General features: G+C 38.4%; 1 protein-coding gene across 2 annotated transcripts in view; it reads left to right on the top strand.

Moving 5' to 3' along the window:
* The first annotated feature begins 106 nt into the window (after positions 1 to 106).
* Positions 107 to 26,750, top strand: part of IPMK (inositol polyphosphate multikinase) — a 67,243-nt gene continuing 40,599 nt past the window's right edge. Inside the window, exons 1-2 of one of the 2 annotated variants that reach the window (XM_047826070.1) lie at positions 107 to 652; positions 13,436 to 13,530. In XM_047826070.1, the coding sequence (XP_047682026.1) occupies positions 463 to 652; positions 13,436 to 13,530 (285 nt within the window). In that variant the 5' untranslated portion in view covers positions 107 to 462. The remainder of the gene's footprint in view (positions 653 to 13,435; positions 13,531 to 26,750) is intronic. The other variant, XM_047826072.1, reaches the window with a different exon arrangement.

Here is a 26,750-nt window from a genome sequence, read left to right as displayed (position 1 = left end):
GTAGCAGCGGCAGCCGCGGGTCGCGCAGTCGGAAGCTCGCGGCTGCGGCGGCTGTGCAGGCGGCGCTGACGCGCGCGGCAGCTGAGGGGACTGGAGGACGGCGGGAGGGGGCGGGAGCGCGGGAGGTGGGGCCGCCGTCGCCGTCAGGGCCCCTGGGAGCGCGGGGCGCCGCCGCCACCTCTCCTCGTCTCGGTTCCGTCTCCAGGACTGCGGCGGTAACTGTGGCCGCAGCTGCAGAGCAGCGGGAGTCAGGAGCTGCGCTCCGCCGAGAGTTGGGCAGGGGAGCGCCTGCGCCTCCGCGGCGTCATGGGCCCCCTTCCCGGGCCTCAACGGGCACCAGCCGCGGGAACCCCCGGGCCTCCTCGCGGCCAAGCCTGAGCGACCCCCGGGTTCTCCGGCTCCCCCTCCCTCCGCCCTATTTTTTTCCTGCTCTCGCTGCGGCTACAGCTTCGGCTCTGTGTTATGGCAACGGAGCCGCCATCCCCCCTCCGACTCGAGGCTCCTGGCCCCCCAGAAATGCGGACCCCACCCGTGAGCGAGCCCCCCCCCGAGGGCATCCCGAAGCCGGCAGGCGGCAGGCTCCGCTTCCTCAATGGTTGCGTGCCCCTCTCGCATCAGGTGGCCGGGCACATGTACGGAAAGGACAAAGTCGGTAAGTGTGGGTAGCGCGGGGCTCGCCGCTCCCCTTCCGCCTCCGCGAACCCCCGGCCGGCAGAGGCAGCTTGGCGCTCACCGGCAGGGCTGGACTCCCTGCGGTCTGGGCGATCAACTACACCCCCCCCCCCCCCCGCCGGCTTCTTCCGCTGTCACCCAGAGCTCTCCTTGCGACCCTTGCAGCAAGGGCTCGAAAGAGGGGCGATTTCTAGGGTTGGGGGCGTCAGGCTAGCGGCAGGAGGTGGCGGGGAGAGGAGTGCCTGCTCTCTTCAGGAGGGTGGATGTTGGCTGGAGACGGCGTTGTTAGTGGAAAAAAAAAAAAGGAACTTCATTTTCACTGGACGGGGAAGTAGATTCTCCCCTGCGCACAAGGTCTGTTTATTATAGGCGGGTAGCTATTGCACAAGAAAAGGAATGAAATGCAGATGATGCTAATCTGGTGCTTCTCTTCTTTGTGCAGCTGCATAGCTGGAGGGAAAGAAAAAATACAGGGTTTATTTCATTGATTCATTAAGAGCAAGAAAAAATATATGGCTTATTTCATTAATTGATTGATTGACTGACTGACTGACTGACTGTTCGGGAACGCTTGTCTTGACTTACCCAGGATCTTTCTCCCTGCCCCGCTGAGAGGTTTTTCTGCTATCCCCTGGTTCTCTGGAGGCGTGGTTCCGGTAGTGCAGAAACTCGAATTCAGGGTAGGAAATAAACCCTGCTGTAGTACTAGAATGGTACATACACAGTTATAGACATTCAGTTATTCTCGATTATCTTTTTAAGACTATGTCATGGTCTGTGTAACGCATTTTGTGAGCCTACCACATTCGAAGTACAATACAGGACCTATCATAGTTTATTCTCTTGGTGATGTAAAAGTTCAATTTAGGAACCATAATTCACCTAGCTTACTCACACTGGTACTCTGTGCCATGATTACTTGGGGAATCTGATATATGAGAATGTGAGTAGTGGGGGTCTTAGACTTGGAAACCACTAGATACTTTGGTTTATGCTAGTAAAATGGTTCGGGTTTAGGCTGGTAAGATAATACTGACCTTTTTAGATGAGATAACTGAGACCAACCCTGGTTATGTGACAAGCCTGAAGGCACACAAGCTACCGTGTGTTAGAATTGGGAAACCAAGGGTCCTGCCTCAGCACTGTATTTTCCCACTGTGTATTGTTCTTACAGATTAACAACTCAACAAGGGTATTTGAAAATGGATGAGTACTCTTTTGAATGCATGTATGTTATTTCTCAAAGAGCAACATTTCTTCCTGCTTTTATCTTTACCTAACCTTTCTTTTCTCTTGTAGAAAGTTAAGCATGAATGATCATATCCTGTAGATTGCATGCCTTTCTCCCCACTGAATTGTGTGTTCCTTGAAGTTAGAGACCAAATATGTTTATCCTCATAGTCTTGTATTAGAGATTAAATTGAGAAATGTTGAGGGGTGACTGGGTGGCTCAGTCTGTTTGAGCATCTCTTGGTTTCTGCTCAGGGCATGATCCCAGGGCGGTGGGATGAGGCCAGTGTTGGACTCTTTGCTGAGTGAGGAGCCTGCTTAAGATTTTCTCTCTCCCTCTCCCCTCCCCTCCCCTCCCTTTTCCTCTCTCTCTAAGATAAAATATAAAAAAATAAAAATAAAATAAGACTTTAAAAAGAATTGGGAAATGTTGAAAGGGTGAAAAATGACAGTTTTTTTTTTTTTTTTAGTACACACAGGTAAGGAAACAAATACAGTTCTCAAGATGCTTAGCCTAAATGGAAGGAAGCAATGCATTCTTGTGTGTGTCTCTTCTGGTAATGAGAGTTTGAGAGTAATTATGGAATTAGTGTTAATAGGTTTATATTGCATACTTATTGATTTATTTTAATGAATTGTAATGATAATATTCCTAATAATATTTTAGAAGCTGAAAAAAATAATTGTTTCCCTAAGGGTCCCTAGAGATCGGCTCATGTGCAACAGAGTATATGGATAAACAAAAAATCCCAACATAAACACAGTCTCAGTGGTGATTGTCATTTGAGATTGTAACCATTGCTTATCAAAGTATGTAATAGTGAGCCTGTTGCCTGTTCACTAATTACAAATGTACTCTAAATGTGACTTTAAGCCACCTTTCAAAACAGTGGCTGAGAGAGTTAATTTGTCACCCAAATTACCTAATTAAAGTAGTTGAGATTCTAAATAGTTGTTAATTTTATTTATTGTTGTATTCAATGTAAAATAAGCTTTTTTTTTTCAATTTTGTAAGGTTCTCTTGACGAGGGGTAGCTTCAAACATACTGTACTAACAACCTAATAAATATTTTGTTGTATTTAATTGTCAATTATGTACACAACCTAACATATATTGTTAGTGGAAGGACACCTGAGGATGATAATCTTCCCTGTTCATAAAATGGATAACAAGATAGCCAGTAATTCAAAGTTCAAGAGTGTCTCTCTACTATCATAAATCACTTATAGTTGTAAAGTACGTTGTGTAGATCATACTTCAGTTTGGCTGTCAACTGAAATTCTCAGAATAAACTTTCTTAAAGACATTGTGTGGATATTTGTTTTGCTTTTTAAAATTTTTGTTACTGTCATTAAGTAAAGGTTTATCAGTTTAGGATTGATAAACCTATTTCCGAAAAGGAGTTGTTGGCTTTGTTAAATTAAAAATTAAGAACATGGAACCAATTGCACAAAGGCACTTGAACACAAAAATAGATTTTGTTACAGTTGAGTAATAAGAATATGGTATAGTTTTGTTATCAGTTATATTTTATATTTTTCGATGAAATAAGATTTCATGAATCATATTTCATTGAAGAACATTTCAGTAATTTCTAACAATACAAAGTTGTGTGTGTGTGTGTGTGTGTGTGTGTGTTTTAATTGTTAAAGTAGTACATGATCTTTTCGGAAAAAAATTCAAACAACATAATTGTACCCTTTCCCCTCCTCTCCATCTTCCAGAGGTAGTCACTGGTAACTATTCCTCCTATATCCTTTGAGGTTTTTGTTTCTGGGCACATACATAAGAACATTAATACAACTCTGATTTTTTGTACGAAAACATGTATCAGCAACTTTTTGTTTTCATTCTGTATTATGTAGTATATCCATATTTTTATACTTATAATACACTTCATTCTTTTTTTTTTATTTTTTTTATTTAAAAAAAATTTTTTTTTTTCAGTGTTTATTTATTTTTGGGACAGAGAGACAGAGCATGAACGGGGGAGGGGCAGAGAGAGAGGGAAACACAGAATCGGAAACTGGTTCCAGGCTCTGAGCCATCAGCCCAGAGCCCAACGCGGGGCTCGAACTCACGGACTGCGAGATCGTGACCTGGCTGAAGTCGGACGCTTAACCGACTGCGCCACCCAGGCGCCCCTACACTTCATTCTTTTAAACTATACTTCATTATATGCTTATATATAATATACTTCATTCTTTTAGAAAACTATTGTGTTCTACAGTATATCATAATTTATTCCTCTAGTGGTGGATTTTTATATTTTCACTATATTTTTGCTATTATAAATAATGTGTTAAGCATTTTGTACATTATAGTATAGTGTATGTTACACATCGTGCAACATTTTCTATAGGGAGGTTTCACAAAAGCATAAATGCGATCAATTTAAACTCCCAGAGCTCACCAAAGTTAGCATGAAATCTTCATTTTGTTTTGACATATAACATGTACCATTAATTTCTTTCAAAGGTCCTTAAACTTTCAAACAAATATTTGAAATCTGGTATTTGTTTCTTGATCCAACTAAGGATATAGAAATGAGGTAGTCTATAGGTAAAAGAAGAATTTAAAGTGATGTTACTTATTTTGGTTTATGGTCTATTTTATTAGATATGCTCTGAAACTAATTGACTTAAAATACTTTCAGACTTACAGAAAAGTTGCAAGAACAATACAGAGAACTTAACATTTTGTGGAATTTCTCTCTTTATGCCCATTATTTTGGGGAACTATTTGAGAATAGGTTGCATATATCTTGCCCCTTTTTTACACAGCAGTACTTCAGTGTGTATTTTCTTTATTTTTGTTTTTTGTTTTTATTTATTTCTTTTTTGAAATTTTATTTAAATCCAAGCTAGTTAACATATAGTGTGGTAATGGTTTCAGGAGTAGAATTTAGTTATTCATCGCTTACATAGAACACCAGTGCTCATCCCAGTAAGTGTCCTCCTTAATGCCCATCACTCGTTTAGCCCATCTCTCCACCTAACACCCATCCAGCAACCCTCAGTTTGTTCTCTGTATTTAAGTCTCTTGTGGCTCTCTCTGTTTTTATCTTGTTTTTATTTCCCTTCCCCTATGTTCATCTGTTTTGTTTCTTAAATGCCACATATGAGTGAAATCCTATATTTATCTTTCTCCGACTGATCTATTTAGCTTTGCATAATACACTGTAGTTCCATCCATGCTTTTGCAAATGGCAAGATTTCATTCTTTTTGATCACTGAGTAATATTCCATTGTATGTAGATACCACATCTTTATCCATTCATCAGTTGATGGACACTTGGGCTCTTTCCATAATGTGGCTATTGTTGATGGTGATGCTACAAACATTGGGGTGCATGTGCCCCTTTGAATCAGTATTTTTGTATCCTTTGGATAACAGTGTGTGTTTTCTAGGAGTATACTTCAGTGTGTATTTCTGTAACCATAGCATGTTTATCAAATATGGGAAATTTAACAGTGATACAGCGTTTTATCTAATTTGTTATCTGTAGTCCGTAATCTAATTTTGGCAACTGTTCCAATGCCTTTTATCACATCTATCGTATTTGTTTTTCTCAGTCCAGGATTTAGTTCAAGATCATTTATGGCATTTAGTTGTCCTGTCTCTTAGACTCCTTTAATTTATAACAATTCCTCAGCCTTTGTCTTTTATGACATTGTCATTCTTTGTGAGTACAGGCTAGTTATTTCATGAAATTTTCTTTAATTTGAATTTCTGATGGGTTGTCAGGATGAGATTCAGGTGATGCATTTCTGATTTGAACATTATACAAGTGTGTTCTCCTTAAGGTATCACATCTGGGGGCTCATAGTGTGCATCTGCCCATTATTAGTAATATTAATTTTGATCATCCTGTCCAGTTGTGGTCTGGCTTCTCCAGTATGGTTAATATTTTTCCCTTTGCAACTAATAAGCTGTTTGTGAAGAGACACTTTGAGATCATGATATATCCAGATCTTCATCATATTCTAGCCCTAGATTTGGCATTTATGGATGATTCTTGCCTGAAGCAGTCTTTACTCTGAGAGTTGAAAAATTGTGGTTTTTTTTCTTCCCAATTCTATCACTCCTATTTTAACAGCAGTCTGAGAAATAGCCCTCCCTTTACTCCTATATATGTATGTCCTTTTTTTTTCTAAGTTTATTTACTATCTTGAGAGAGAGGGCTCACGTGGAAGGAATTGGGGGTGCAGGGAGAAAGAGGGAGAGAGAGAATCCCAACCAAGCAGGCTCTGTGCTCTGAGTGCAAAGCCCAGCATAGGTCTGGATTTCATGAACTGTGAAATCATGACCTGAGCTGAAATCAAGCATTGGACACTTAACCGACTGAGCCACCCAGGTTCCCCTGTCATTTATACTGTCAGTTTGGACCCATGGATTCTTATTTTATAAAGTGTCATGACCTTTTATAGAACGTATTTATTTTGCTGTTCAAATTGTTCCATATTTGGTTAGTGGGAGCACTTCCTTTCTTTATGTCACAAGTTATTTTAGACTCATCTCCTACTTTTCCCTTCCCAGTTCTAGAACTAGCAATTTCTCTTAGGGGCCCTGGTTCATTTTCAGTGGGAAATTGTATTTGGAAACCAAGATCTGGGTGCCATTGGAGTGTTACTGCTTCCTGGCCTTTTCAGTAAACGTAACTGAAAAGAATGTGTAAATATTTTAGAAATTCTAATTTCCTACTAATACTTCCGATGTCATTCCAACTTCACAGAGTTCTTCCTTTTCCTTTCCTTTCCTTTCCTTTCCTTTCCTTTCCTTTCCTTTCCCGATTCTAAATTTATATTTCCCATCTTCCTCAGTGAGAACTCTGGCTCCCAACATTGTTAATGTTTTTTGTGGGTTTTTTGGGTTTTCCTGTTGTTGTTCTTTTGCTTGATCCTATAATTTTCAGAATTTCTATACACACCCTACTGTAGAAAACAAACCTAGAATAAAGAATTCAAAATGAAGTTCCCTTTTACCAAGGGTGTGTGGTTGGAAACTCTGTAAAAGTTTTTTGGATTAGGGTTTTGTTGTTTTTGTTTTGTTTTTTTTTGTTATTTTTACCCCTTCTTCAAGGTAATATTATTTATTTGAAATACAGTTGGATTTATTTGTTTCTGTTTAAATTCAGTTCCTTCCCTTCATTTTTTATTTAGTTATGTATTTTTGAATGCTTGTAAAATGAACATGCTTTCAAAAGGTTTACAGAAAGGTCTATCAGAAGTGTCACTCCAGGGGAGCCTGAGTGGCTCAGTCAGTTAAGCGTCTGACTCTTGATTTTTGGCTCAGGCCATGATTTCCCAGTTTGTGAGTTCAAACCCCACATTGGGGTCTGCACTCGCAGTGAGGACTAGTTCTGATCCTCTGTCTCCCTATCTCTGCCCCTCTTCCACTTGCTAGCATGTACACACACACACACACTCTCTCTCTCTCTCTCAAAAATAAATATAAATGTTCAAAAAAATTTTTTAAAAACAGTATCACTCCATTCTCTGTCACTCCACCCATTTCTTAGCATCCCTTGTAGGTATAATGTCATTGTTTTCTGATTTATCCTTTCTAAGTTACTTGTTGCAAAAATAAGCAGATATGTATAAATTTTCACATTTTTCTTTCTGACACAAAAAGTAGTATGCTATATATACTGTTTTGCACTTCACATTTTAAACTTAGTATGTCTTAGAAATCAGTAGTATCAGTTCATAGAGTGCTTCCTCATCCACTTTTACATCTCTGCTGTACTCCATTGTGCATATACCCCAGTTTTTTCAATCAGGTTTCCTGGATTTGTTTTTGGACTTTTATTTATTTTCATTGATTTATTTGTTAATCCTAGCAGTAATATCTCATTGTCTTAATTCAGTGAGGTATTGAATCTTGATTACATCCCATTTTCTTTTTCAAGATTGTCTTGACAGTTTCTGGTCCTTTGCATTTCCATATAAAATTTAAATCAACTTGTCATTTTTCCCGAGAAAAGGTAAGGTTTTATGTCTGCTTTGAGTCTGTAGGTTGCTTGGGTGAAAATTGGTTTCTTTATAATACTGAGTCTTCAATACGTGAATATGGTATATCTCCATTTATTTAGGCCTTCTTAAATTTCTCTTAGTCATAGTTTTCAGTGTAGAGATCTTACACAGCATTCATTAGATTTTCCCTAAGTATTTGATGCTACTGTAAATTGTACTGCCTTTTAAAGAATTTTTATTTTATTTTGGAAAAATTTTAAACTTACTTAAAAGTTGCAAGAATGGTACAATCAAGTAATGTATACCATTTATCTAGGTTTACCTATTAATATTTTGCCACATATGCTTTATCACTCTCTGTATTTGATAATGATTTTGCAGAACCATTTAGGATTAAATTGCAGACATCAGGATCTCTTTTCTCTAAATAATTAAGTCTGTCCTAAAAATGAGAACATTTTCTTACCTAACCATGGTAAAATGATCAAACTGAGAATATTTAACTTTAGGTTTTTGGTATTTTTTCTATAATATTCTTTGTAGCAATTTTCCCCCATCTAAGACTACAGATTGCATTTAGTTATTAGGACTCTTTAGTTGCCTGTCATTTGGAGCAGGTTTTCAGTTTTTTCTTTATGTTTTTTCATAACTGAAATATATGAAGAGTATATCCAAGGCTTTTTGTAATATTCTTTAAGTTTGCTTAATTCTTCATGATTAGATTCAGATTAAGGCATTTTGGTCAGAATACTGTATTAGTTATTTTGAGTTCTTGAAGTATATCATAAAGCACAGAATGTCACTTTCATTACTGGTGTTGTGACTTTGATCACCTGGTTAGGTGATATCTGCTGGATTTTCCACTGTAAAGTTTTCATTTTTCCTATTGTAATTAAGTAATTTGAAAGGAATAAAGAGACTGAGACTGTTCAAATCCTGTTCCTCATCAGTTTTCACCCAACATCATAAGCATCCATTGACAGTATTTGACCAACTCACTACTATATGGTAGTTGCAAAATGGTAATTTTCTAACTCTGTCATTCCTCTTAGATTTGTTTAGTTGCATTCTTCTTTAGGGAATTGTAGGTTTCTCTTTTCTCTCTCTTGCTTTCTTTCATTATAAGCATAGACTAATGGATTTTGGAAACTTTGATAGATGGATCTTATCCATTATTGTTACTGCTTATTTTGATGCTCAGATTGTCCCAAATTTGCGCAGCGGAAGCTTCTTCAAGCTGGCTCCTGGGTCTTTTCAACATTTCCCATTTTTCTTTTAAAGCATTTTTTCACTTTCTGGCATAAAAAATTGTTCTATGTTCATCGTGTACTTTCTCTGTTCCAGGCCTGGAATGAGCTAATTTTTTTTCAAGACTTGATTCCTTTAGGGATAAATGGTATTTAAAAACCAAACTATGGGCACCAGGTGTAGTCATTGTTCCTTTGGTGTGGTTGCTGTTTGTCCTTTTGGCAGATTGGACTAAAAGGTACATAATTTCATATTTTTAAAATTTTGAGATCATACTTAAATACCTATAATTCAAACCTAATACCACAGGATTGTTCTTTACCTTCACCTGTTCTATATTTTTATATCCTTTCTTTCTCATTGAGAATTCTGTCTCACCCAAAATATCAATATATTTCCTCATTTTGAAGTACTTAAACCAACTTTGCATTCCTGGAATAAGTCCACATGGTCATGATAAATTATCCTATGTATATTGCTGGATTAATTAGATTTACTGATGTTTCATTAAAGATTTCTGTGACTGTTCATTTGAGATAATTGTCTACAATTTTCTTTTAAGTCCTCGTTGGGATTTTTAAAAAGAATATGCTGGTTTCATAAAATTAGTGGGGAACTGTTCCTTTTCTGTTTTCTGAAAAGAAATTGATAAGATTGGTATTCTTTTTTTCTGTAAATGTTTGATAGAACTTAATGTTCACCTCATTTTGGCCTACAGTTGTCTCAGGATATTTAATATTATGAACTCAGGAAACTGTGAGATCATGACCTGAGGCAAAACCAAGAGTTGGAAGCTTAACTGACTGAGCCACCCAGGTGCCTCTGAGAGTCTGAAATTTTTTCTGTTGTCCATTCTTATTTCATTGTTTGTTTTTGTTTTGTTTTGTTTTTTTGGCTCTATTTATTTGGGGTTAATATACTACTTTTTTTCTAGCATCATAAGTTGGAATCTTTTTTTTTTTCTTTTCTAATATAAGCACTTAAAACTACACATTTTTCTTCTAAGTACTATTTTAGGTACATTTCACAAATTTTGATATGTTAGTTTTAATTATCATTTCATCAAAAGTGTGTTTTAATTTCCCTTGTGAATTTTGATCCCTGGATCAATTACAAGTGTATTTACTCCCCATCTGTTTGCTTGTCTTTTTGTTTTTTTTTTCTTAAATTCTGCATATGAGTGAAATAATATGGTAATTGTCTTTCTCTGACTGACTTATTTTGCTTAGCATTACACTCTTCTGCTTGATCTGTGTTGTTGCAAATGGCAACATTTCATTCTTTTTTATTACTGAGTAATATTCCTGTGTGTGTGTGTGTGTGTGTGTGTGTGTGTGTGTACCACATTTTTTTTTATCCATTCATCTGTCAGTGAACATTTGGGTTGCTTCCATTATTTGGCTGTTATAAATAACACTGCAATAAATGTAGCGGTGTATATATCTTTCCAAATTAGTGTTGCTGTATTTTGGGGGTATTTATGCCCATTAGTGGAACTGGATCATATGGTAATTCTATATTTTTTTAAATGTTTATTTATTTTTGAGAGAGTGCGTGAGTGGGGTAGGGGCAGAGAGAGAACAGAGGATCCAACATGGGCTCTGTCCTGACAGCAGAGAGCACCATGTGGGGCTCAAATTCACAAACTGTGAGATCATACCCTGAGCCAAAGTTGGATTTTTAACCAACTGAGCCACCCAGGCGCCCCTGGTAATTTTTTTTTTTTTTAACTTTTTGAGGAAACTACATCCTGTTTTCCACAGTGGCTACACCAGTTTACATTCCCACCAACAGTCAGAAGTGTCCCTTTTTTCCACATCCTCACCAACACTTGCTTCTTGTATTTTTGATATTAGCCATTTTGACAGGTGCAAAGTGATACCTCATTGTGGTTTTGATTTGCATTTCCCTAATGATTAGTGATGTTGGGCATCTTTTCATGTGTCTCCTGTCCATCTAGATGTCTTTGGAGAAATGTCTGTTCATAATTTCTGCCCAATTTTTAATTGGATTATTTGTTTTTTGGATGTTCAGTTGTGTGTGTTCTTTATGTATTTTAGATACTAATCCTTTACTGGCTACATCATTTGCAAATATCTTCTCCCATTCATTAGCTTGTCTTTTAGTTTTGTTGGTTGTTTCCTTCACTGTGCACAAGCTTTTTATTTTGATGTAGTCCCAATAGTTTATTTCTGCCTTTGTTTCCTTTGCCTTTCCTTTGTTTCCATATCTAGAGAGAAGTTGCTACAGCCAATATCAGCGAAATTACTGCCTGTGCTAGGATTTTTATGGTTTCAGGTCCCACATTTAGCTCTTTAGTCCATTTTGAGTTTATTTTTGTGTATGGTGTAAGAAAGTGGTCCAGTTTCATTCTATTGCATGTTGCTGTCCAGTTTTCCCAGCACCATTTGTTAAAGAGACTTTTTCTCCATTGTATATTCTTTCCTTCTTTGACCATATAATCATGGGCCTATTTCTGGGTTTTCTGTTTTGTTCTATTGATCTATGTGTCTGTTTTTGTGCAAGTACCATCCTGTTTTGATTATGACAACTTTATAATATATCTTGAAACTTGGGATTGTGATACCTCCTGGTTTCTTTTTCAAGATTGCTTTGGCTATTCAGCTTTGGCTATTGTGGCTTCATACAAATTTTGGAATTCTTTATTTTAGTTCTGTAAAAAATGTTATTTTGATAGAAATTGCATTAAATCTGTAGATTGCTTTGGGTAGTATGGACATTTTTACCAGTTAATCTGTTATTGACCCAGGCTTCCAAGATGCTTTCTTTTGTATCTTGACAGTTTTTCAGCTGGAGTGATTTGGCTGTTTTGGTTTACTTTTGGATTCTGCAATGTCTGGAGGTACCATTTTCCCCTCCACAGCTACTTTCTTTAAAAAACTTGGAGGGCATGTGTTGCAGAGTGAGTAGTGTTGAATTGTTGAACCAAGTAGTCTGTTTTTGTGTTAGAGGACTATTGTCTCTAAACCACTTTGCTACACCACACTGTTGTCTACAGTCTAGCTGATTTCTGTTTGCCTGATAAAATGTATTTGCCTAATGGTAGGTTCACCTGTATCTAGAGTAGGTCCCTGGCCCAAGGTAGGGAAGCAGCATGGTTCACTCCCCATATATGAATGCTCCATTCTCTGACCCTGTGGAATTTAGTTCATCAGGGCTTCTTTGCCTCTACCACTCCTCATTAGCCCGTAGAAAATATCTTATTGCTAAGGGAATGCAGGCCTTTTTTGTTCCACATCCCAAACTTCAGGAACAGAATTTCTCTTCAGTAATTTTTAGTTATATTAGATTAGTCCTTAAATTCCCAAAATCTTTCAACTACTTACCAACCAGTCTTAACATATGGCTGAATATTTACCTTTCTTCTATTCTATATCTAGGTGTTAAATAAACTTGATAACTGTACTTCTTCAGATTTTCTGCTTCTGTTGATTCAATTCTATATTTTTGTAATGATTCAAAATTCCTGACTTGCCAAAAGAAATAGAAGCCTAAGTGGCATATTTTCTCAAAATAAATAGGTTATTTGAGCCCTATTGTGTTTTAACAGGCATGATTTTGTGAAATCTTAGTATTTGAAAATTTAAGAGTTTAACGTATACATTTGGGAATGATTCTTCATGGTATAGAGACAGGGCCAGTGCTGGTACATATGTGATGACTTTAGGTAAGGGCTGCTCCTTTGAGTGAGCTGGTTATGAAAAGTTGTCCCTTCCTGCTCCCGGCTTGGTGTCTGATTTCAGCCCCCACTTTTCCCAGTGGCTTGGTGGCTTCATACTATCTGTGCATTGTACATCTGAATCAGGAAAAGATTTTAGTTGCTTTCTTATAACAAGAGAAACTTTAAAAAGTTACACAATAGAACCTTCATATAGTTCCACATTTAACGTGTATTTTTTTTCTGTTTACAAGAGTATAATCAATTTATGCTACTGCTTTTAACTTCTTGTTTAACTATAAATTAACATCTCCCAGAAAGACTGTTACTGAAGAATTTCTATAAAAATTTAGGAATATATTCTATTTATTAGAATTTTTGAGAGGTTCTCTAAGGGGAGTAGTAGTTGGAGACAATAAAACCATAATATTTGGAATTTGTGTTCTGGTGCTTTGCATATAACAAGCACTGAAATGTATCGGTTAAATGTTAAAATTTCTGAAATAAGGAAGACAGACCCCTTGATTTTTATGAATGTGATTTATCGGTAACTTTAGGAACACATCTATTCTGTGATGCAAGGTATACTGTTATCAAAGCATTAAAAAATACCTAAATTTTGTTCTATAGGTATCCTGCAACATCCAGATGGCACAGTTTTGAAACAGTTACAGCCACCTCCCAGGGGTCCAAGAGAGCTGGAATTCTATAATATGGTAAGTGAGGTAAGATTTGTTTTGTTGTATTCAAAGAGTTTTTCATAGTTTTCTGATGATGACTTGGTAAGAAATACATTTGACAGCAGTGCCTGGGTGGCTCAGTCAGTTAAGCATCTGACTCTTGATATTGGCTCAGGTCATGACCTCACAGTTCGTAGGATTGAGCCCCACATTGGGTTCTGCGCTGATAGCTTGCAGCCTGCTAGGGATTCTCTCTCTACCTTTCTTTCTGCTCCTCTCCCTCATGCATGCTTTCTTTCTCTCTCACAATATTTAATAAATATTAAAAAAAAAAAAAAGAAATACATTTAACAGCTTGTCCTGGTATATTGTATATGTCACTGAAACAAAATCTTCAAGAAGCAAAATGCTTGTCTTTACTGATACAGTCTTGTATTTTCTACTCTACTTCATTTTTTCTTTTTCTTTTTTAAAAATTTTTTTAAAGGTTTTATTATCCATATTTGAGAGAGAGGGAGACAGAGCGTGAGCAGGGGAGGGGCAGAGAGAGAAAGAGGGAGACCCCGAATCTGAAGCAGGCTCCAGGCTCCAAGCTGTCAGCACAGAGCCCGACGTGGGGCTCGAACCCACGAACCATGGGATCATGACCAGAGCCAAAGTCGGACGCTTAACAGACTGAGCCACCTAGGCACCCCTACTCTACTTCATTTTTTAAAGATCCTTATTCTGATCCACTAGATTGATTTCAATTAATGGGGTTTTGACCTACATTTTAAAAAACACTTAACTGAGGGACTGTTTGTATTTCTCAGAAATGCTGAGTTTAAATAAGTGTTTTTATTTTCACTACAGAATTTTTTAGAATCTTAAATGTGCTAATGTGCATTGTGAATCTCCTAAGTGAGGAAGGGGGAAAAGGGCATACTTAACATCCACTTAACTCTATGACTGGAAATACTTTTTAGTGCATTCACAATTTTTTCAACCACCACCTCTGTCTAATTACAAAACATTTTCATCACAGAAAAGAAAACCCTGTACATGTTAAGCCTTCTCTGGCAACCACTAATCCGTTTTTTATGGACTTATGTATTTAGGATATTTTATTTATTTATTTATTATTATTTTTTTTTAATTTTTTTTTTCAACGTTTATTTATTTTTGGGACAGAGAGAGACACAGCATGAACGGGGGAGGGGCAGAGAGAGAGGGAGACACAGAATCGGAAACAGGCCCCAGGCTCTGAGCCATCAGCCCAGAGCCTGACGCGGGGCTCGAACTCACGGACCGCGAGATCGTGACCTGGCTGAAGTCGGACGCTTAACCGACTGCGCCACCCAGGCGCCCCTAGGATATTTTATATAAATGGAATTATAAAATATGTGTCTGGGTTTCATTTAGCATAACTTTTTTTTTTTTTTTGAGAGACCGTGTGCACACAAGCAGGTGAGGGGCAGAGGGAGAGGGAGAGAGAGAATCTTAAGCGGGATCCATGGCCAGCATGGAGTCTGACATGAGGCTTAATCTCACGACCTTGAGATCATGACATGAGCTGAAATCAAGAGTCTGATGCTCAAGAGACTGGGCCATCCAGACACCCCAGCATAATGTTTTTAAAGTTCATTCACATTATAGTATGCATTAGTATTTTGTTCTCTTTTATGGCTGAGTAATACTCAATTTTACTTAATGCCACATTTTGTGTATCCATTCACCCATTGATGGATATTTGGGTTGTTTTCATCTTTTGGCTTTCGTAAATCGTATTGCTGTGAACGTTCCTGTAAAAGTATTTGTTTGAGTACCTGTTTCCAATTTTTTTTTTCAATATTTGAAGTTTATTGTCATATTGGTTTCCATACAACACCCAGTGCTCATCCCAAAAGGTGCCCTCCTCAATACCCATCACCCACCCTCCCCTCCCTCCCACCCCCCATCAACCCTCAGTTTGTTCTCAGTTTCTAAGACTCTCTTATGCTTTGGCTCTCTTCCACTCTAACCTCTTTTTTTTTTTTCCTTCCCCTCCCCCATGGGTTTCTGTTAAGTTTCTCAGGATCCACATAAGAATGAAACCATATGGTGTCTGTCTTTCTCTGTATGGCTTATTTCACTTAGCATAACACTCTCCAGTTCCATCCATGTTGCTACAAAGGGCCATATTTCATTCTTTCTCATTGCCATGTAGTACTCCATTGTGTATGTAAACCACAATTTCTTTATCCATTCATCAGTTGATGGACATTTAAGCTCTTTCCATAATTTGGCTATTGTTGAGAGTGCTGCTATAAACATTGGGGTACAAGTGCCCCTGTGCATCAGTACTCCTGTATCCCTTGGGTAAATTCCTAGCAGTGCTATTGCTGGGTCATAGGGTAGGTCTATTTTTAAATTTTGAGGAACCTCCACACTGTTTTCCAGAGTGGCTGCACCAATTTGCATTCCCACCAATAGTGCAAGAGGGTTCCCATTTCTCCACATCCTCTCCAGCATCAATAGTCTCCTGATTTGTTCATTTTGGCCACTCTGACTGGCGTGAGGTGATATCTGAGTGTGGTTTTGATGTGTGTTTCCCTGATGAGGAGTGACGTTGAACATCTTTTCATGTGCCTGTTGGCCATCCGGATGTCTTCTTTAGAGAAGTGTCTATGCATGTTTTCTGCCCATTTCTTCACTGGGTTATTTGTTTTTCGGGTGTGGAGTTTGGTGAGCGCTTTATAGATTTTGGATACTAGCCCTTTGTCTGATATGTCATTTGCAAATATCTTTTCCCATTCCATTGGTTGCCTTTTAGTTTTGTTGGTTGTTTCCTTTGCTGTGCAGAAGCTTTTTATCTTCATGAGGTCCCAGTAGTTCATTTTTGCTTTTAATTCCCTTGCCTTTGGGGATGTGTCAAGTAAGAGATTGCTGTGGCTGAGGTCAGAGAGGTCTTTTCCTGCTTTCTCCTCTAGGGTTTTGATGGTTTCCTGTCTCACATTCAGGTCCTTTATCCATTTTGAGTTTATTTTTGTGAATGGTGTGAGAAAGTGGTCTAGTTTCAATCTTCTGCGTGTTGCTGTCCAGTTCTCCCAGCACCATTTGTTAAAGAGACTGTCTTTTTTCCATTGTATATTCTTTCCTGCTTTGTCAAAGATGAGTTGGCCATACGTTTGTGGGTCTAGTTCTGGGGTTTCTATTCTATTCCATTGGTCTATGTGTCTGTTTTTGTGCCAATACCATGCTGTCTTGATAATGACAGCTTTGTAGTAGAGGCTAAAGTCTGGGATTGTGATGCCTCCTGCTTTGATCTTCTTCAAAATTACTTGGGCTACTCGGGGCCTTTTGTGGTTCCATATGAATTTTAGGATTGCTTGTTCTAGTTTCGAGAAGAATGCTGGTGCAATTTTGATTGGGATTGCATTGAATGTGTAGATAGCTTTGGCTAGTATTGACATTTTGACAATATTTATTCTTCCAATCCATGAGCATGGAATGTTTTTCCATTTCTTTATATCTTCTTCAATTACCTTCATGAGCTTTCTATAGTTTTCATCAGACAGCTCTGGTACATCTTTGGTTAGATTTATCCCTAGGTATTTTATGCTTCCTGGTGCAATTGTGAATGGGATCAGTTTCTTTATTTGTCTTTCTGTTGCTTCATTATTAATGTATAAGAATGTAACTGATTTCTGTACGTTGATTTTGTATCCTGCAACTTTGCTGAATTCATGTATCAGTTCTAGCAGACTTTTGGTGGAGTCTATCGGATTTTCCATGTATAATATCATGTCATCTGCAAAAAGCGAAAGCTTGACTTCATCTTTGCCAATTTGGATGCCTTTGATTTCCTTTTGTTGTCTGATTGCTGGTGCTAGCACTTCCAACACTATGTTAAACGACAGCGGTGAGAGTGGACATCCCGGTCGTGTTCCTGATCTCAGGGAAAAAGCTCTCAGTTTTTCCCCATTGAGGATGATGTTAGCCGTGGGCTTTTCATAAATGGCTTTTATGATCTTTAAGTATGTTCCTTCTATCCTGACTTTCTCGAGGGTTTTTATTAAGAAAGGATGCTGAATTTTGTCAAAGGCCTTTTCTGCATCGATTGACAGGATCATATGGTTCTTATCTTTCCTTTTATTAATGTGATGTATCACATTGATTGATTTGCGAATGTTGAACCAGCCCTGCATCCCAGGAATGAATCCCACTTGATCATGGTGAATCATTCTTTTTATATGCCGTTGAATTCGATTTGCTAGTATCTTATTGAGAATTTTTGCATCCATATTCATCAGGGATATTGGCCTGTAGTTCTCTTTTTTTATTGGGTCTCTGTCTGGTTTAGGAATCAAAGTAATACTGGCTTCATAGAATGAGTCGGGAAGTTTTCCTTCCCCTTCTATTTCTTGGAATAGCTTGAGAAGGATAGGTATTATCTCTGCTTTAAACGTCTGGTAGAAGTCCCCTGGGAAGCCATCTGGTCCTGGACTCTTATTTGTTGGGAGATTTTTGATGACTGATTAAATTTCTTCACTGGTTATGGGTCTGTTCAAGCTTTCTATTTCCTCCTGGTTGAGTTTTGGAAGCGTGTGGGTGTTTAGGAATTTGTCCATTTCTTCCAGGTTGTCCAGTTTGTTGGCATATAATTTTTCATAGTATTCCCTGATAATTGCTTGTATCTCTGAGGGGTTGGTTGTAATAATTCCATTTTCATTCATGATTTTATCTATTTGGGTCATCTCCCTTTTCTTTTTGAGAAGCCTGGCTGCAGGTTTATCAATTTTGTTTATTTTTTCAAAAAACCAACTCTTGGTTTCGTTGATCTGCTCTACAGTTTTTTTAGATTCTATGTTGTTTATTTCTGCTCTGATCTTTATTATTTCTCTTCTTCTGCTGGGTTTGGGGTGTCTTTGCTGCTCTGCTTCTATTTCCTATAGGTGTGCTGTTAGATTTTGTATTTGGGATTTTTCTTGTTTCTGGTGATAGGCCTGGATTGCAATGTATTTTCCTCTCAGGACTGCCTTCGCTGCGTCCCAAAGCGTTTGGACGCTGTATTTTCATTTTCGTTTGTTTCCATATATTTTTTAATTTCTTCTCTAACTGCCTGGTTGACCCACTCATTCTTTAGTAGGGTGTTCTTTAACCTCCATGCTTTTGGAGGTTTTCCAGACTTTTTCCTGTGGTTGATTTCAAGCTTCATAGCATTGTGGTTTGAAAGTATGCATGGTATAATTTCAATTCTTGTATACTTATGAAGGGCTGTTTTGTGATCTGTCTTGGAGAATGTTCCATGTGCACTCGAGAAGAAAGTATATTGTGTTGCTTTGGGATGCAGAGTTCTAAATATATCTGTCAAGTCCATCTGATCCAGTGTATCATTCAGGGCCCTTGTTTCTTTATTGACCATGTGTCTAGATGATCTATCCATTTCTGTAAGTGGAGTGTTAAAGTCCCCTGCAGTTACCACATTCTTATCAATAAGATTGCTTATGTTTGTGAGTAATTGTTTTATATATTTGGGGGCTCCTGTATTTGGCGCATAGACATTTATAATTGTTAGCTCTTCCTGATGGATAGACCCTGTGTTTATTATATAATGCCCTTCTTCATCTCTTGTTACAGCCTTTAATTTAAAGTCTAGTTTGTCTGATATAAGTATGGCTACTCCAGCTTTCTTTTGACTTCCAGTGGCATGATAAATAGTTCTCCATCCCCTCACTCTCAATCTGAAGGTGTCCTCAGGTCTAAAATGAGTCTCTTGTAGACAGCAAATAGATGGGTCTTGTTTTTTTATCCATTCTGATACCCTGTGTCTTTTGGTTGGCGCATTTAGTCCATTTACATTCAGTGTTATTATAGAAAGATACGGGTTTAGAGTCATTATGATGTCCATAGGTTTCATGGTTGTAGCGATGTCTCTGGTACTTTGTCTCACAGGATCCCCCTTAGGATATCTTGTAGGGCTGGTTTAGTGGTGACAAATTCCTTCAGTTTTTGTTTGTTTGGGAAGACCTTTATCTCTCCTTCTATTCTAAATGACAGACTTGCTGGATAAAGGATTCTCGGCTGCATATTTTTTCTGTTCATCACATTGAAGATCTCCTGCCATTCCTTTCTGGCCTGCCAAGTTTCAGTAGAGAGATCAGTCACGAGTCTTATAGGTCTCCCTTTATGTGTTAAAGCACGTTTATCTCTAGCTGCTTTCAGAATTTTCTCTTTATCCTTGTATTTTGCCAGTTTCACTATGATATATCATGCAGAAGATGGATTCAAGTTACGTCTGAAGTGAGTTCTCTGTGCCTCTTGGATTTCAATGCCTTTTTCCTTCCCCAGATCAGGAAGTTTTCAGCTATTATTTCTTCAAGTACACCTTCAGCACCTTTCCCTGTCTCTTCCTCCTCTGGAATACCAATTTTGCGTATATTATTTCTCTTTAGGGCATCACTTAGTTCTCTAATTTTCCGCTCATACTCCTGGATTTTTTTATCTTTCTCTCAGCTTCCTCTTTTTCCATAATTTTATCTTCTAGTTCACCTATTCTCTCCTCTGCCTCTTTAATCCGAGCCCTAGTTGTCTCCATTTTATTTTGCAGTTTATTGATAGCATTTTTTACCTTGATCTCTGTAGCAAGAGATTCTCTGCTGTCCTTTATACTGTTTTCAAGCCCAGCGATTAATTTTATGACTATTATTCCAAATTCACTTTCTGTTATATTGTTTAAATCAGTTTTGATCAGTTCGTTAGCTGTTGTTATTTCCTGGACGTTTTTCTGAGGGGAATTCTTCCGTTTCGTCATTTTGGATAGTCCCTGGAGTGGTGCGGAACTTTGGGGCACTTCCCCTGTGCTGTCTTGAATTACTTGTGTTGGTAGGCAGGGCCGCAGTCAGACCTGATGTCTGCCCCCAGCCCACCACTGGGGCCATAGTCAGACTGGTGTGTGCCTTCTCTTCCCCTCTCCTTGGGGCAGGATTCACTGTGGAGTGGCGTGGCCCGTCTGGGCTACTTGCACACTGCCAGGCTTGTGGTGCTGGGGATCTGGCGTATTAGCTAGGGTGGATCGGCAAGGTACACAGGGGCGGGAGGGGCAGGCTCAGCTCACTTTTCCTTAGGTGATCCGCTTCGGGAGGGGCCCTGGGGCACCGGGAGGGAGTCAGACCCGCCGGAGGGATGGATCCGCAGAAGCACAGCGTTCGGTGTTTGCGGGGTGCAAGCAAGTTCCCTGGCAGGAACTGGTTCCCTCTGGGATTTTGGCTGGGGGATGGGCGAGGGAGATGGCGCTGGCGAGCGCCTTTGTTCCCCAACAAGCTGAGCTCTGTCGTCCGGGGCTCAACAACTCTCCCTCCCATTGTCCTCCAGCCCTCCCATTCTCCAAGCAGAGCTGTTAGCTTATAACTTTCCAGATGTCAAGTCCCGCTTGCTGTCGGAACACACTCCGTCCGGCCCCTTCGCTTTTGCAAGCCAGACTTGGGGCTCTGCTTGGCCGGCGGACCGCCCCTCTGCTCCAACTCCCTCCCGCCAGTCCGTGGAGCGCGCACAGCCTCTCCGCCCTTCCTACCCTCTCCCGTGGGCCTCTCGTCTGCGCTTGGCTCCGGAGACTCTGTTCTGCTAGTCTTCTGGGTTATTTAGGCAGGTGTAGGTGGAATCTAAGCGATCAGCAGGACGCGCGGTGAGCCCAGCGTCCTCCTACGCCGCCATCTCCCACCTGTTTCCAATTTTGGATATAGACCCATAAGTGGAATTGGTGGGTCATATGATAATTCTACATTAAACTTTTTGAGGAACTGTCGGTGTTTCCCAGAGTGGCTTTACCATTTTATATTTTCACCAGCAATATATGAGGTTTCCAATTTCTCTTATCCTCACCAACATTTGTTAGGGTTTTGTTTGTTTTTTTAATGACCATCCAAGTGAGTAGTAAAGTGTTAATCTCAGTGGTTTGTTTGATTTGCATTTCCCTAATGTCTAATGATGTTGAGCATCTTTTCATATACTTACTGGCCATGTGTATTTCTTCTTTGGAGTCATATCTACTCAGATCCTTTGCTTAGTTTTTCATTGAGTTGTCTTTTTTATTTAGTTGTAGGAGTTCTTTATGTATAGATAAAAGTCCCATATCAGATAGGTGAATGGAAGCCAATGAAAATGAAAACAGACATTCCAAAACCTTTCGGATGCAGCAAAGGCAGTCATAAGGGGGAAGTATATAGCAATCCAGACCTTCTGAAAGAAGGAAGAAATGTCTCAAATACACAACCTAACCTTATACCTAAAGGAGCTGGAAAAAGAATAGCCAGTAAAGCTGAAAACCATCAGAAGAACAGAAATATTAAAGTTTAGAGCAGAAATCAATGATATCGAAATCCAAAAAAACAGAACAGATCAATGAAACTAGGAGCTGGTTCTTTGAAAGAATTAACAAAATTGATAAACCCCTAGCCAGACTTATCAAAAAGAAAAAGGGAAGGACCCAAATGAATATCATGAATGAAAGAGATCACAACCAACACCACAGAAATACAATTATAAGAGAATATTATGAACAACTATATGCCAACAAATTGGACACTCTGGAAGAAATGGGTACGTTCCTAGAAGCATATAAACTAGAAAAACTAAAACAGGAATAAATAGAAAATTTGAACAGACCAATAACCACTAAAGAAATTGAATCGGTAATAAAAAATCAATCTAACAAGGGGCACCTGGGTGTCTCAGTCAGTTAAGCATCTGACTCCTGGTTTGGCTCAGGTCACGGTCTCACAGTTTCATGAGTTTAAGCCCCACGTCAGTCTCTGCGCTGGCAGCACAGAGCCTGCTTGGGTTTCTCTCTCTCTCCCTTTCTTTGGTGCTGTCTCTCAAAAATAAATAAACTTAAAAAAAAAATCAAACAAGACAAATAAATAAACTTAAAAAAAAAATCAAACAAGAGTCTAGGGCCAGATGGCTTCCTGGGAGAATTCTACCAAACATTTAAATGAGAATTAATACCTATTCCTTTGAAACTGTTCCAAAAAATAGAAGTGGAAGGAAAACTTCCAAACTCATTTTATGAGGCCAGCATTACCTGGAGTCCAAAACCAAACCAAACCTTTCCTAAAAAGGAAAATTACACACCAATTTCACTGATGAACATGGATGCAAAAATTCTCAACAAGATACTAGTAAATTGAATCTAATAATAGATTAAAATAATTATTTACCATGATCAAGTGGGATTTATTCCTGGGCTGCAGGGCTGTTTCAATATCCACAAATCAACAGATGAAAGAAAGAACCACATGATCCTATCAATAGATGCAGAAAAAGCTTTTGACAAAATACATCATCCTTTCTTGATAAAAACCTTCAAGAGAGTAGGGATAGAAGGAACATACATACTTCAACATCATAAAGTCTACGTACAAAAGACCCACACACCCACAGCTTATACCATCCTAAATGGGAAAATTTCAGAGCTTTCCTCCTAAGGTCAGGAATACAACAGGGATGTCGACTCTCACCACTGTTGTTCAAAATAGTACTGGAAGTTCTAACCTCATCAATCAGACAACAGAAATAAATAAAAGGCATCCAGATCAGCAAGTAAGAAGTCAGACTTTCACTCTTTGCAGATGACATGATACTCTACATGAAAACCCAAAAGACTCCACTGAAAAATTGCTAGAACTGATACATGAATTCAGCAAAGTCACAGGGTTTAAAATCAACATACAAAAGTCTGTTGCGAATGTATACACCAATAATGAAGCAGCAGAAAAAAATCAAGGAATCGATCCCATTTATAAGTACACCAAAACCCGTAAGATACCTAAAAATAAATCTAACCAAATGGGTGAAAAATTTATACACTGAAAACTATAGAATGCTTATGAAAAAAACTGAAGAAGACAAAAGGAAATGGAAAAGCATTCCACGCTTATGGATTGGAAGGACAAATATTGTTAAAATGTCGATACTGTCCAAAGCAATTTACACATTCAGTGCAATCCCTATCAAAATAACAGCATTCTTCACAGAGCTAGAGCAAACAATCCTAAAATTTGTATGGAACCAGAAAAGACCCCCCAAATGGCCAAACAGTTTTGAAAAAGAAAACCAAAGCTGGAGGCATCACAATTTGGGACTTCAAGCTGTACAAAGCTGTAATCACCAAGACAATATGGTACTGACACAAAAACAGACACATAGATAAATGGAACAAAACAGAAAACCCAGAAATGGACCCACTAATGTATGGCCACCTAATCTTTGACAAAGTAGGAAAGTGCACCCGATGGAAAAAAGTCTCTTCAGCAAATGTTGGGAAAACTGGACCACTTTTTACACCATACACAAAAATAAATTCAAAATGGATAAAAGACCCAAATGTAAGATAGGAAACCATCAGAATGCTATAGGAGAACACAGGCAGTAACCTCTTTGACCTCTGCCGCAGTAGCTTCTTACTAGACATGTCTCCAGATGCGAGGGAAACAAAAGCAAAAATGAACTATTGGGACCTCATTGAGATACAGTGCTCCTGCACAGCAAAGGAAACAATAAACAACAGTAAAAGGCAACTGACAGAATGGGAGAAGATATTTACAAATGACATATCTGATAAAGGGGCCTTCCAAAGAAGGCAGCCGGTTGGCTAATAGACACATGAAAAGATGCTCAACATTTCTCCTCATCAGGGAAATACAAATGAAAACCACAATGAGGTACCACCTCACACCTGTCAGAACGGCTATAATTAACCCAGGAAACAACAGATGTTGGCAAGAATGTGGGGAAAGGGGAACCCTTTTGCTCTGCTGGTGGGTATGCAAACTGGTGCAGCCACTCTGGAAAACAGTATGGAGGTCCCTCAAAAAATTACAAATACCCTACAACCCAGCAATTGCAGTACTAGCAATTTATCCAAAGGATACAAAAATGCTGATTTGAAGCAATTTTTATAGCTGCACTATCAACAGTAACCAAATTATGTAAAGAGCCCAAATGTCCATCAACTGATGACAGATAAAGATGCACACATGTATATGTCTGTATACACACACACAGACACACACACACAGGAATATTACTTGGCAACGAAGAAGAATGAAATCTTGCCATTTGCAACAACATGGATGGAACTACAGTGTATTATGCTAAGTGAAATAAGAGAAAAATATTATTTCACTCGTGAAATTTAAGAAACAAAACAGATGAACATAGGGGAAAAGAATGAAAAATAAAATAAGATAATAGCAGAGAGGGAGGCAACCCATGAAAGACTCTTAAATACAGAGAACAAACTGAGGGTTGCTGGAGGGGTGTTGAGTGGGGGGATGGGCTAAATGGGTTTTGGGCATTAAGGATGGCACTAGTTGGGATGAACACTGGGAGTTGTATGTAAGTGATGAATCACTGGGTTCTACTCCTGAAACCAATAATACACTATATGTTAACTAACTTGAATTTAAAAAAAAAAAACTTTTTTTTGTCCAAGATCATTTAAATAGTTAACAATGGCCCCAGGATTTGAACTTAGGCAGTCTGGTTCTAGAATATGTGCTTTTAACTGCTACACACTGTCTCTTGTTTGAAGAATGTATTTTATATTCACTCTGTAAAAGTCTTGTACATAATTTATTCTAGGTACCTTATTTTTTTTATTATTGTAAATAATATTTTTTGAGGTAAGTTTCCCAGTGATTGCTAATATAAGAATGAAAACGTTTGTACAGTGTTTCTTATATCTAGTAATCTTGTTGAACTATAACAGTTCTAATTGTTTTCTATGTAAGCAGTTCTGTGATTGGAAGGGTTTTTTGTTGCTGTTGTTCCTTTTGCATATATATATATATATATATATATATATATTTTTTTTTTTTTAATGTTTATTTTTGAAAGAGAGAGAGAGAGCATAGAGCATGAGTGGGAGAGGGACAGAGAGACAGAGGGAGACACAGAATCTGAAGCGGGCTCCAGGCTCTGAGTTGTTAGCGCAGAGTCTGACTTGGGGCTTGAACTCAAGTGCTGTGAGATCATAATGTGAGCCGACACTTAACTGACTGAGCCACCCAGGCACTCCTGAATCCATATATTTCTGTCAAGTAGTTCCAGTTCTGTGCTATATAGAAGCAATGATGGGAGGGGGGGATGCATCTTCCTCTCAGTTAACATTTCTCCATTTAAGTATGACTTTCTAAGTTTCTGATTACAAATTTCTTCTCAGGTTAAGGAAATTGCCTGTTGTGTGAGTCAAGAAACAAATGGTACACTTTGTTTATTTACCAGGGTGTGGTTAGAGTTTAAGGCCACTTGCAAGAGATAATGCTATACTATCCCTGGGCCTAAAAGGGCAAAGAAAGGGAGTGGTTACTAGAACCCAGGGAAGTTAACTTTACCAGAAGTCTTGTACTGAGAAGGAGGGAATTAGAGAAGTAAATAACCTGACCTCAACTCTTTTCCTGCCCTCCACTGTCTTGCTCCATTAAGCAACAAGGGACCCCCATTGATACAGTTGAGTCAAATTAGCTTCTTGGAAAAAGAGGAAGATACATAGCATCTTTTCTATCTTTATTTCAAGAAACAATTTAAATATGAATGGGTATTAAATATTTTTCACCTACCTTTTCTGTATTTATTGAAATGATTTTATGAGTTTCCTCCTTTAATCTGTTCAATCTGAACTATTATTTTCGTCACATATTTTCTTTGGTTTTGATATCAGTTTTTTTTTTTAGCTTCATGATATGAGTTGAGGAGCATTTATTTTTCTGTTTTGTGGAAGAATTTGTATCAGATAAGGATTTTGTTCCTTAAAGGCTGATAGAACTTAACTGAATTCATCAGAGTAGCCAAATGTCTGTCTCTGTCTTTTCTTTTTCCCTTTCCTTTTTTCCTATCCTTTTTTCATTTCATTCTCTTTCCTGGGAAAAGATAGATTTGTAACCACTGATTCAGTTTCTTAAATATCTTGAATTTTTGTCAATGTGATAGTAAAATGTAGTTGGATTATATTTTTATAATCTACTTATGACTCCTTTTTTATTCCTGATGTTGTTTATTTATTGCTTCTATCTTTTTCTATATCAGCATTGCCCCCAGCATTTTTGGAGTACAATGGTAGGGGAAGGGAGAAGATGCCAAAGTTTTTACTGTTCAGTAGTTAGACTTTCATTTACTCTCCCTGTTTTAGGATAGTAACTCTGACCTCCTCTGTGTCCACCTTTATGCCTAGACCCTAAATTCAGAGATCCTTTGGTTGAAGTCTTTGGAGTGGACCTTTATGAAGCCCAAACATCACTGCTTAGCTT

Source organism: Prionailurus viverrinus, chromosome D2 (genome assembly GCF_022837055.1).
Source record: "Prionailurus viverrinus isolate Anna chromosome D2, UM_Priviv_1.0, whole genome shotgun sequence".
Classification (NCBI taxonomy): Eukaryota; Metazoa; Chordata; class Mammalia; order Carnivora; family Felidae; genus Prionailurus; species Prionailurus viverrinus.
Note: the sequence above shows the minus strand (reverse complement) of the source record. Positions and strands in the feature narration are given on the sequence as shown.